The 13,009-nt window shown below is 38.3% G+C and overlaps 1 protein-coding gene across 1 annotated transcript in view; it reads right to left on the reverse strand.

Annotated features, from left to right (window-relative positions):
- Positions 1–1,084: 1,084 nt before the first annotated feature.
- Positions 1,085–13,009, reverse strand: part of LOC108499616 (N-acetylated-alpha-linked acidic dipeptidase 2-like) — a 31,684-nt gene continuing 19,759 nt past the window's right edge. The window contains exons 14-19 of the mRNA XM_017819663.1: positions 10,553–10,644; positions 9,051–9,141; positions 8,127–8,391; positions 4,877–4,958; positions 3,892–3,984; positions 1,085–2,332 (exon numbers count right to left, since the gene is read on the reverse strand). Coding sequence (XP_017675152.1) covers positions 2,143–2,332; positions 3,892–3,984; positions 4,877–4,958; positions 8,127–8,391; positions 9,051–9,141; positions 10,553–10,644 — 813 coding nt within the window. The 3' untranslated portion in view covers positions 1,085–2,142. The remainder of the gene's footprint in view (positions 2,333–3,891; positions 3,985–4,876; positions 4,959–8,126; positions 8,392–9,050; positions 9,142–10,552; positions 10,645–13,009) is intronic.

Consider the following 13,009-nt stretch of genomic DNA (forward strand, 5'->3'; position numbering starts at 1 on the left):
CGATTTGAAAAAAGGGGAAAAAAACCCAGTGCAATTATTACCAGTCACCATTTGCAAGATATCACATCCTTAAGCAATAACTTCAGCTACAGATGTGGAGACGAACTTAGTAACTATGAATATCCCCAGTTAGGTAGAAATAAAGAGAACAACAAAAATGTAGTCACTGTTCATAGAATCATAGAATAGTTTGGGTTGAAAGGGACTTTAAATATCATCTAGTTCCAACCCCACTGCCATAGGCAAGGACACCTAGACCAGGTTGCTGAAAGCCCCATCCAACCTGGCCTTGAACATTTCCAACTTCTCTGGGTAACCTGTTCCAATGACTCACTACACTCACAATAATTTCTTCTACTCTAAACCTACCCTGTTCCAGTTTGAAGCCATTCCTCCTTGTCCTATCACTACATGCCCCTGTAAACAGTCCCTCTCCAGCTTTCTTGTAGACCCTTTATATACTGTATATATATACTGTATATACTGTAAGGCTGTAATAAGGTCTCTCGAGAGCCTTTCCTTCCCCAAGCTGAGCAACCCCAGCTCTCTCAGCCTTTCCTCATAGGAGAGGTGCTCCAGCCCTCTGATCATCTTTGTGGCCTCCCCTGGACTTGCTCCAACAGGCTGACATCCCTATTATGTTGGAGACCCCAGAGCTGAATGCAGTTCTCCAGGTGAGGCCTCACCAGAGCAGAGAAGAGGGGGAGAATCGTCTCCTTGTTCTGGTGTCCCCAGCATCGACTACTCATTCTCTTAGGTGTGTGCTGACAAGGTCAGTTAAGCACTCTGTTTTTGAACAGAAGAGGTAAAGCATGGACTGTGGAAGTGTAATTTCCTCCTCATGTGCCTGAGTATAGTAATTTCTGGTTCCCTTGTTTGAATTCAAGGCATCTGACATGAGAACAACTCCTCTGTCCTGTTTCTCTAATTCTATCCCTTTTAGTACCACATCTGTTCTATTCTCCATAAAAAAAAAAGGATTTTATTCCCACAACCCGGTGCAATTTATGGTCGTGAGAAAAACTGTAGTATATTTTACATTAAAGAAGAAATTGGTTAGTGTCAGCTCCCACAAACTGGAATGTGATCAAATAAAATTGTAGCATTTTTATTAGTTGTAAAGCATGTAAATGAGAATTATATCAAAGGGCAAATGAAGCAAGAATCCTTTTTTTTTTTTTACAAATTTAACAGTTTTGTACAATTACCATCCTCATGCATTTCAGTTTATCTTTGAATGTAAAATCTTTCTTCTAGTTGTAGTTGAACACAGAATAATCTCAAACCCTGTTCCAATAGTGACAATTTCTTCCAGCTCTTTCAGCTGGACAAAGATATCTGCTTGAAAAAGATCTCCTGGGAAAAAGTAGGAACAAAAGCTGCCATGGCTTTGGGACTAGTGAAAGTGCCAAAAAGAGCACAGCTTTTGGTTGTCCCCCAAAATCTTTATTTTCCAGAGTGCAAATAAAGGAGGAAGATACATAGTGGCTTTCAGAGGGATGGGCATTTACGCCCCTGAGAACATGCTTTGGATTTCATCAGAGGGAAGGCCACTATTTTATTTTTTTCAGGAAAAGAGAGAGCAAAACAGTGCAAGGAGCATTCACCAGTCCTGCACAATGTATTCTAAAACACAGGAATGCCTCTGATGTCTTATATTATAAAAGTAATTATCAGAACAGGAAAGATACACAGGCTGAAAAGTGTTATATTTTTTCTCTCAAAATGTGTTCTGTTGATCACTGCTATGGACAAAAGTTACAGGTAGCTTGGCAAATAACTGGTTGTGTAATTATACTTCCAAAACAACAGGTTCTCAAAATTGGCAGATCTTTCAGAAAACTCTAATTGGGAACTGATTGTTCCTGCTCCCCACCCTCCCCACTCTCCCCACATCCAAATTTGCTTCCATCTGGGGCTGTTCATAAAGCTGCAGTTCTGTCAGTGTCAGAGACGCAGTAATTTCTAGCTCAGGAGTTTTTTGACACACAAAGCTCCTGCTTACCCTGCCAGCACATTTGCATGCATTTGGAAGGTTGGAAACTCAGATACGGCAGGCATTCAGAGGAGACTGGGTCACTGCGGTAGCCTGACCTACTCTGCATGTCAGACTTTTATGTGTGACTTTTCAAAGCCATCATCCTATGCTACTTCCTTCAGTGTTTCTGCTGCTGCCTGTACAGTGAAGGCTGCAATGGAAATTTGCCTCTTCACTTCTTCCCAGGCTTCACGTTGATCAGCTTTGCTTTGAATGTCAAACATGGCATCATAGATCCCTGGGAAGGATTCTCCTGCATACTTGTTGTGACTGCTTGGAGCAAAAATGACATGTCTGTGGGGAAAGAATCAAAATATAAGTATACTTAATAAGACTGACTATTAATGGGGGGGGGGGTTCATTGTAGGGAACATCTGTGAATCCCAGGAAGATCCGAGCTTACTAAATACACAGGAAAGCTAGCTGGACATATCTTTAAAAGGACAGGAGCCAGCCCCAAGGGCAACATCTATGTGAAAGGGCACACATTTAGGTCAGGTAGCCTTCTTGGGAAGAAATGACGCATTTGTTTAATTAGAAACAAAACCATGTTACACTTTTTGAAAATGGGAGCTCAACAAACCTGTTGAACTAATTTGGCAGTCTGAAAAAGGGAATAAAACTAGTTATAGGCGTATCATAAGAAATGGAACAGAAACCTCAAAAATAACTAAGTAGCTGCATGATGGTCAGCAGGAATGTAAAAAGAAGGTAAAAAAACCTATGGGTGAATTAGGAATCTTCAGAGATCAGAAGTGACCATATTGGATCAGAACTGCACAAAAAGTATTAATTTTATTTGTTCGTGCAGGATTTTTTTCCGAAATAATGGATAGCTGCGTATATTCTCTTAGATTGGTTTGATTTTAAATACGAAATATCAAAGCACATTTGCAGCATGTGAAGGAGTCCTCCCAAATCAAAATAAACATTAAAACTATATTAATAAAGGCAAGAAATTAAAAAAGTAAAAAAAAAAATCCAGACATCTCTAAATGATACCTAACACCCAACAAGAACTGTAGAAAGCAGCAATTTGATTCTTCCCAAAGTGTGAATGACAGTTTATCCTAGGAGGATGGAAGTGTGATTCTCAATTCTACCTGCCTGAGGGACTTCTGGCTTGACATGAAAGACATCAATCAGTGAGTCAGATATATCCTGTCATTAGGAAAAGGGGGATACTGAGAGCAAAGTGAGGTAGTCACACACCTGACACTGGAAGCTGGCTTCTTGTCAGGTATTACTAATAAAAGCACTGAGTTTCTAGAAAGAATATAGTAGTTAATGATTTAAGCTATTCCATCTATAGAAGCAGCTAAACCTGGGACAGAAGGGACCTCTGCAGCGCAGCTCATGGGCCTTTATCCATCCTGTGCTGAAAGGTCCCTCCCTCTTCAAGCTCTCTCTTCTCTGCTTCTCTCTTCAACTGACCCTCACTACTCATCTGTTCTCACCCTTATCTCCCTTTTACTCTATCCTCATTTCTCCTTTTTTTTGATTCTCCACTCAATCCTCATTTTGTGCAGGTTCAAAAGAGCAAGCGGTAACAGCAGTAGTACTTCACACCTGCTAGTAGAAGTCACAGAGTATGATGATGGTGTGGTTTTACCACAGCTAATAAAAGCAGAGGGCCAGACCCAAGGAGAGGAATTTGGCACCACAAGACCGGTGTAGCCAAGGAATTCTCCTTGGGGATTATAAGCAAAATCTACTGCTCACTGGATTGTACCTAAAGCAATGTGTTGAGCTGTAATTCCTATATGAGACCTATACAGAAATTTAACTGGTGGGGGGTTCACCTGCAAAAATACAGTGCCTTAGACAGTGGGTTGAGAAATTACTTGCCTCACCTGTAAAACCTCCTTCCTGGCAAGCCCAGAGGATCAATGAAAGCTCTTTCTATCAACATCAGCTGATCATTCATGATTCTCACTGCGACTGGACTGTGGAAGATGGAGACAGAGACATTTCACACAGTGGGGAAACATGACTTCCCAGTTTCGTTTAAACACTTTTCTTCTTTTTTGGACGGAAATAAAAAAGACAAATATGGTCTACAATTTTCAAAAAAAGATGAGGTTTTGCAAATGGAGATATTCAATACATGTTTTATTAATGCATTGAAATTTCTATGTTAGAAAACAACAAGATTTCACACTACGCAAAATAAAATGGGAAAGTTTCGGGTGTCAGATACTTGCTTAGTGTTAAATGGCATGAGAAAGATCTCAACAGAGAGCAGAGGAAGGCTGAGATTTAGGTCAAGGTGAAGATAGCTAGATTTTGATGCCCATCCCATAAGTCAAGTATCCATACTCCTAGTAACATAGTAAGGATGGGATTCAGTTGCCTAAACACAACTATCTGGTACCCTACTAGGTGCCTAGGAGCACCTGGCCTCCACTCTCAGAAAGCACAGGAGTCCCGTAGGGCCCTTAGGTTTGCAAGCATCCTACAGATATCTCTGAAGCATCATCCTTTCTCCTTGAAGTGTGCTGAATGTACAAATTCTGGCATCACCTACAACACTCAAGTGTAGGTGTCTAAATACAGAGCTCAGCAGTGAAAGTTAAAGTTGGACTATCTGCCTTTCCATGTATTACAACAATTTTGATGTCAATCTGACACCTGTAATAAGCTCTACAGCTGATACTGTTCATCACTGCTAATTTCTTAGCCTGTCTCAGAGTTCAAGGGCTCTGTAGAGAGACTCCTTGTGTTGTCACTTGAAAGAAAGAACAGCCACCCTTGGTACCTAAGACAGATGTACATATATGCATACACACACACAAACACACACATATATATATATATAAAACTTTTTTTCATACTTACTCTTTCTTGTCCACTTGTTCAAGTCTCCTGTGAAATTCATCAGCAGCCTTTGAGAAATTCACCACAGAAGAAAAAAGAGGATCTAGAAAAGGAAGGACTTTGTGAACAACTTTAGAATATTTACTGAGCCCAATCTACCTTTGAGTTGCCCAGTGGGAGAAACTGGGCAATTTGTCTTGCTGATATAATAGTATTAATTTTTTTGTCTTTCCATAAATGATTAGCTTCCCTAATGCAGACTTTAAAGAGCTGCACTACTAGCAGTAATAGACAAATACCTTGTGCAATGAGACCAACAGTAAAGCAGAATGCATGGTAAAGTTTTCACAAGTTTTCACATATTCCCTCTACCTTGCAAGGAAAAACTGGCTGGCATTGCAAACTGGGAGATCTGCAGTCTCCTTTTTAACAAAAGGATGCACTGTAGTGTTTAGGTATAAAATGCCTGACTTTCATGAAAAATATCAGCTGTTCCAGAAGGCTGTGAAGAACAGCAGGATTTCGCTCTAGGAGCATGATGTGCTATTCATAGCATAACAGAAGAGTGTGGTATGTGTATTGAACAGCATTAGGTGAGGCACAAAAGACGCAGCTGTCTTGGAAGACAGTGATACACACAGTAGATTAAAGTAGCTGAGTCCTGTGGTTGCTCCATGCTGGAATTACAGCATAGGAGGTGTCTCTGCCACAACCCCACGTGCTGTCCTGCAGTGCTGCCGCGGGATTTTACTTGCTGTGCCTGGCTCTGTGCAGTCATAGCTGCAGCTATGGCAGTTGTTTTTTCCTGCCTTGTCCCTGGCAGTACATTCAAGCCATGTGGAGTAACTTAGCCAAAGAAGCAGAGGTCTTCCTGTTAATGGCAGTAGCAGCTGTGATGATTTTCTTGTGGTAGGCTCTGTTTAATACAGACCTGTGAAAATTATCAATTTATACAAGTAATTTTTGTAGAATAAGTAACAGGGGGATGTTATGAGGAGAACTTCTGGCCCCACCAAAACTCAACTCAATTACAAAGAAGGAAATTTTATACCTTGTACATTTTGCCCACAAGTTTTAGAAAATTAGATAAACCAAGAGAGCATCCTCTCTTTGATTGTACAGGAAAATAGGACATAAGATTAGATCATCTCCTAAATTCAGTCCTCTGTTGGCAACTATTATCCCTTGACTGTTTATAAATTCATCACCCAATTTCATGTGACATGCTTTCTATTCCCAGGACTCCTATTGAAAGCTTTTCTTCAGTCTCATTTGCTCTTCTGTTTCTAGCAAACTTATTTATTCACCATAAGCCTACACTTTCTTCTTCTTGTATTAATATTGTTGTTTAGTTTATGCAATTAGAGACACAGATTTTATGTATGCAATTTGTTTGTGGACTGCAGCATGGAGAGACCCATGTCACCTTGAGAGGGTGAGAATTCACACTTGTCCACAGCTGTGGCAATAGCTGTAAGTTTGCCAGAGGACAGAGTTCTGCCCTGCTCACATCATGGTTATATCGCAGCAACAGATTACATTTCAGAAGCAGTAGGAGGGGATTTAAGAGGGGAAAAAAAAAAAGGTCATCTGAAAATATGTAAGAAACTTTGTGTTCATGTTCGCTAGCTATTTAGTGTTGTCAGTATTGGTTATTTTAGAAAATATCACATTTCTTTTTTCCCCAAACTTTATTTCCTGATAGCATATTACTACAAGCACATATTTTATGAGAAAAGTTTCTAGCCTTCATTGTTGCAGAGGAACAGCTGAAATGTGAATCCAAAGGGAAATAAAGCCCTTAATCTATTATTTTAAAGGACAATTATGTGATTTATTCCGGTTTAATTAACAATTTTCTGACATTCAGTGTTGTCAATAAGCAATTCTATGAAAATGTTGAGTGAAATGAATTTTAATTTTCACAGTACTGTAAAAGCTACCTATGCTTTTTAATGCACTCTGATGCAATAGAACAAACAAAAAATTAGAAATTATATTTTCATTCAAGAAATGAATTAAAACTTAACAAGCATGAGAGAAGAGACATGAAAATAATGAAAAGACTGAAAAACATGCCTTGCAAAGAAATGGTCAAAATTACACATTGATAAAGCTGTTAAGGAGATGTTTAGTGGTATTTGCGTAAAAAAAAAAAAAAAGAAAAAAGCTAAAAAAATATTGCCTCTACATTCTAGGAACAAGAATAGATGCATTGGTTAGAAGGTAGTTTGGTCAACTTCTAATATGAAATAGAGAAAAAAACAATGAAAATAAATTATTTCACATAAATTTTAGTAGATGTTCTATTACTACAAAAAAAATTTTCAGATATGCTGAAATATGCTGCAGTGAACACTAGACAATATTGAAATAAATCCCTGTGTTATGCAGAATCTCAGACTAGATGATCCATCACACAAGGCTTTCTCTGTATCCAGAGGCCTTTTTACAAAAAGGGATGTATTTTAAAAACAGTCAAGAATTTTTCACCTAAACCATTACATCAAGTTTTAAATGTCATTTTTAATTATCCCCAAAGGTAGATTCAATTTGAGTTACTTCTAATGCATAGTCCAAAAGAGGACTGCATCTCCAAAAAGCTAATTTATGTCTCTAAATTATTGGTCCATCAGATGGCAAGTGAATTAGGACTGACTGAAAAATCTCCTTAGTACAGAAACACAAGAAGTTAACAAGGCAAGAAGGAGAAAAGAAGAAAGAGAGACAGGGAGACAGAAAATTACTGTGGAAGCCATCATAGCCTGGGACCCAGAGCACTCTGCTGCTTCAGACCTGTTTTATATGCTACAGAGAAATGTGTTCAAGTGCTTAGCAAATGGATGTATTAATGCAGGAGAGCTAGCGAAATGCTTCTGTGGCCTAAAACTGGTAGCCATGCACTGAGGCAGATGGTAAACAAGTTCCCTGGAGGTCAGATGAAGTCTTTGACACAGGAGGAGCAGGCGCCTGTGTCTCTCAACTTCCAAGAAATCACCATAAGCATTTAATTTGTCTTCTTTTTTAAGCAAGAAAGTGAAAAGCAGGCTGAGATATCTCTCTATTCTGCATCTGAGGTCCCTGACTGCCCATGAGCACCTTAATAATACCTATATTTAATAATATGCATGAAATTAGAGGCTCTTTCTTATGATGGCAAAATTCAAACAGGAAAATAAGGAATTCAGTTGCAGAGCTGTAACAGATATGACATGCCCCTGCATGATTCTAATTAACATACATAAGAGACAGTCTTGTGGCTATTACTCACCAAATGACACTTTGTAAAGTTTCAGCTTTTCTTCATGCTTCTTGGCCAATTTATAAATTCTATTGCTATATCCTTTTAAGGCTTCTCCATAATCTCTACAGTCGAATGGAATGACTTGGGAATCTGCCAGTTCATAAACCAGTTTTCCTCGTAGCTGGGCAATTGTTAGCTGTTTCTTGAAAGTGGGGTCGTAAAATTTTTCCACTAGTTCAAATGTCTCATACCCAGTGTGATAAACAGGATAATTGCTGAATTTGTCTGCTTTCTGGAAAAGATCAAGGAAATTTGTCAGTGCTCTGTATTCTGACTGCAGTTAAGACATGTATTGATCACTTAATGACTATGATGTTTCATACAGTTTCCAAAACAAAACCCCTATTTGCTACACAATACAATTTTCTATTCTTCATTTTTATTTGGTCATCTTAAGAAACTAAACCAGTCTGAATCCATGGACCGTTGCACAGGATTAAGTGAAATGGCTTCCTTCTCTCTACCTACACAGACCTGTCTTCAGTTCCGTTGCACAGAGATTGCCTTCACCAAGAGTGAAAACAGTTTTGGGTTTTGGATAGCAAAGGTCCTCAATCACAGCCCCTTTTTATCTTGCATAGCTATTTCTGAACACAATCATGGAAGACTTGTATATTAAAAAGCTTACTAATAGCATGGTGAAATGAACTGTATACCTTCAATCAAATTCTATAAATACCTTTCTGTGAACTTGACATCCTATAGAATATACAACATCACTGTAACAAGTTTTCTTCTACAGACATTTAGGTTTCTTGCTAAATTAAGAAATGGCACTGATATACAATCCAGTCAAAGCTTTGAAGCTTGTTTATTAATTCTGAATAAATGCTTGTTGCAGGATGACTGCTCAGCACTATCAAAATTTTTCAAGCAATCTGGCAGACTTACCCTATTCTTGGTGTAACGAGCTCTGCCTGATGCAATTCCCAGTCGCTGAAAGTAAGCTTCAAAATCACTGCCTGACCCCAGTTTATTTATTCTACATGTAGAAAAGACAACATCTTAGTGAAAGCATTTACTGAACAGTAGTAGTAATTTATGCAAAATGCAGATTTTTCAGAGAAATTGAGGTCTGTTCTTCTGGAGGGCACATCAGGGACACTGGTAAGATCAGAGACTAGATGAGTGGCAAGCTTAATTACTTAACTGATTTTATTCCAACATGCTGATTCAGTATTCAATACTTCTAGGAAAATCTTTTGAAGGTAGCAATCCTGATTATGACACTGACCACATTTCAAAAAACAAACAAACCAACAAACAAAAAAAACCCACACACATTATGCACGGGAGACATAAAATTGTATCAGACGTGTCTCTGCCATATTAAAACATCAATCAACTATTTCCAAACTAATATGAATTGGGCAGAAATATATGTAAAGACAGATGTGTTTATGTACTTGGCACATTCCGCAGCAGAATCCAAGACTGATAAATAATTTCCACTGTAGAAAGTGATCGGCATTGGTACCTACGGGTCACTACTGCCATCTGGTGGGGAGATGTGGCATGACAGGGACAGAAAATGGCAGTAAAGACGCCTAATATTCCAAGTATCTTCACATATTTACGTTTGATATTAAGTTTTAGGTTTATATGTCTAGCCTGGTGAATAATTTGTGTTTCTCAGCTAAAAAAAAGAAGTTTCTTCTGCTCCAGATGGAGTTCTTCTGTTAGTATAAATTTCTGGAAGGAACTAACTGTATCAACTGAGAAAGATCAGATCTGGTAGCTTTTTCAAAAGGAAGAAATCTCAATGAGTCTCATGAATCCAGAAACTCATCTTAGCAGGGCCAGAAGCATGCAGAACATTTTGGTCAAATCACACAGAGGGGCAATTCTGTTTACCTTATGCGAGTAATGCTGCACTGTGAAAAAGATTTAGCCCTCTGAGTCACAGGCTGAAAGACTGATGAGGACTTTTAGTACTTTCAAATATGAAGTTTTAATACCCTCATATATAGATTTGTAATTTAATACATTTATATCCCTTGTGTAAACAAAGAATAATTATCACAAGTTTTTTAATGGCCGCTTTTTAATTACTGCTCTAGGCAGCTTCTTTCAACTGAGCATTTGCTTATCCTAACAATTTTATCTCATCTAGTTGGTGACTAAACTATTTTTGAACTCTTTCCCCACCCTGCTTTTTTTGATTGCTTTCCAAATTGCTTTTCTACTAATTAAAAGTATGAGATTTCATAATGTTATCATAATTTTTTAAAAAAATTATTTTACTATAAAAGATATTGCTAAAAAGTCACCTTACGCTAAAAGGTTTTGTACTGCTGCCATAAATAGCACATCTCAAAAAATTCTGAAGAGTAGACATGCTATGATATGATAAAATATTGGGAGAAAAAAACCCCAACAAATTAAAATCTTACCTTGGAAAGCTATTATTTTCAGTTCCAGGGTCTTTCTCAAGCCAGCTCTCATAAAGAGACTTATTTGCATAACCCTCATCAGGGCTTAAAATCTGGAGAGGAAAATATTGTAGTCTCATTGGAAGTACCTGTAACTCAATTCATTGTCAAAGGAGGCCTTTACAGCCACCTGCATCATTCTTTACCAACAGTATTACTGCATGCAGGGAAGTACACGTACACTGTTTACATTTATGACACATATTTATGGATCCCAACCACAAAAGGCATCTCACAGGCACTTGGAACAAACCACAGACCGTAGGGAAAAGCAGGTTAAAGGATACTAGCTAGAGCTCATCTGCTATTGGAAGAAGTGGGTTCTAGGACTTCTTACCACCTTACAGCACTGTGTATGTACACACACAACAGCGTATATAATACTATGAGACTCTTCCAGCAGCCAGGATGCCCCAGCTGCTCTCCTTTCTGCAGGCAAAGGGAGATGACAGCCATAACCCCGTGGAGGTTTGCCCTGCACAGCAGCAATATTCTCTCAACAAGGCTAAACCTAAAATTTGATTGCTTTTTCTATAGGAAAGTTACAAAAGAATTGTGCTAGAAGGAAGGGTCCAAACCAGTCATATTACAGCAGTGCCAAGGGGACTCAACCAAGACTGGAGAATCATTGTGTAAAACATTGTATGTACAAATGCAGGTCTCACCCTTACCTTCAAAAAACCAAAAAGCTCTGTAACCAGGATGGAAAAAGTAAATATTAGTGCAGTCATCATGCTGCCAGGAAAACTATGAAAGTGTGTAAAATTAGTTGACCAAAGCTCTTAGAAAATCTGTGGCAGAGGTAAAAATAAATCAAGACTCCAGCCTAAGTCTCCATCTACACTTAAACAACCTTTAATAGACATGGTCCTTTAAACATAAGGTTGCTTATGATGTATAGAGGATTGGGATTTTTTTTCCGAAATCCAAAGCATAAATGTTCATGGCTAGATACATGGTCCCACCATATTATTGAGACTTAAATTCTGCATTGAAAAACATACAGACTCTAACTTGAAAATCCAAACAGTTCTGACCTCTGAGATGTTGTCAGCAGCTAGCAGAAAAATAGCAACTTTGTGAAATAACTGCTTGGCTGCCATCATTTTCAGGGCACTTTGGTTAAGTCCTAGGGCTAAAATGAAAACAGCACATTAATAAGTGCAAGCTGAACTCTGACATATGGGAGCAAAAGCACTCCATGCTCTGTCAAAGATATTATTCTGACACATGTAAAAACCTTTGCCCAGCTTCTTCATACAACACTGAGAGCATAGTAAAACATACTATTTGCCCTGACTTAGATCCAAATCTAGAATCAGCATAAGCTTCCTGCTATCTCAAGGAAGATGCAGAGTTCTTTAAGTATAACTGAAGCAGTGATGATCAGAACAGGGGAATTGAAATTGAGCTATTGCAGACACTGTCTGGTGATGACCAAATGTCTAAACCCTAGCAGTGGAGCAAGGCCAAAAAAGACAGTCAACAGCTAAATATACTATCTGTATGCAGAGGACCACAGTTAAATGCAGAACTCCTTGAAAGAGAACACTTCATGTGTGCACTACATTTCTTTTTGGTGAGAATTGGCTCACTAAAAAATAAGAAGATCAAAGAGATCTTTGGATTTTGGACTGTTTAATATGAGCAGAAATAACCTTCCTTTGGACATGCATAATCAGATGTCAGGTTGTCAGGTTTTGTATTGTTTACATCATGCTTCTACACTTAAAAGTTAACATAACATGGAATAGGAATTTTTTTTTAAGTCAGTCTTAAGTACTTTGCATGGTACTTTAATGGAAATTTTCTACTCAAACCAGCAATAGTTGAATAGCTGACTTAAGGTCAAGAATGAGGTACTATTTTTAGTCCAGAGCACCTTTTTTAATTTCGTTTATCTTTTGCAGGAAAATGTCTTCCTGGGTAAGTGGCTTGCTGCAGACAGAAAGTAAATTATTTTATCCAGGGCCTGCAGCACTAAGGACATGACAATTTTTATATACAAAAGAGAATGCCCTTCAGTGTGCAAAGTGTCAGAGCTAACATCTGAATAAACATAGCTTCTTCTCCTGCAAGGATGAAAGAAAAGGTTAAGATAGAAAGAATTTATAAGAAAATAAAATGTAGAAAAGAAAAGAAAATCATAGAATGGCATAGATAAACCTCCCCTGATCCAAACCATGCCATTTCAGGTTTTAAAAGACTAATGCTTTTGAAAATAACTCAGGATGAATGCATCTAGTGGGATGGGAGACTGGTAGCTGGAATCATCCTACCAAGTGCAATCACAGTGCAGATTTTTATACTGGACCAAGCCACCTGAGTTCCCTTCATATCAGGGGAAAAAATAGTTTGAGTTCTGTACATCCAAAGGTGGAAAACCACATTTGGTCAAATGAATCTCATCCTAAAGGC

The sequence above is a fragment of the Lepidothrix coronata genome, unplaced genomic scaffold (assembly GCF_001604755.1).
Source record: "Lepidothrix coronata isolate B3197 unplaced genomic scaffold, Lepidothrix_coronata-1.0 Scaffold76, whole genome shotgun sequence".
Taxonomy (NCBI): Eukaryota; Metazoa; Chordata; class Aves; order Passeriformes; family Pipridae; genus Lepidothrix; species Lepidothrix coronata.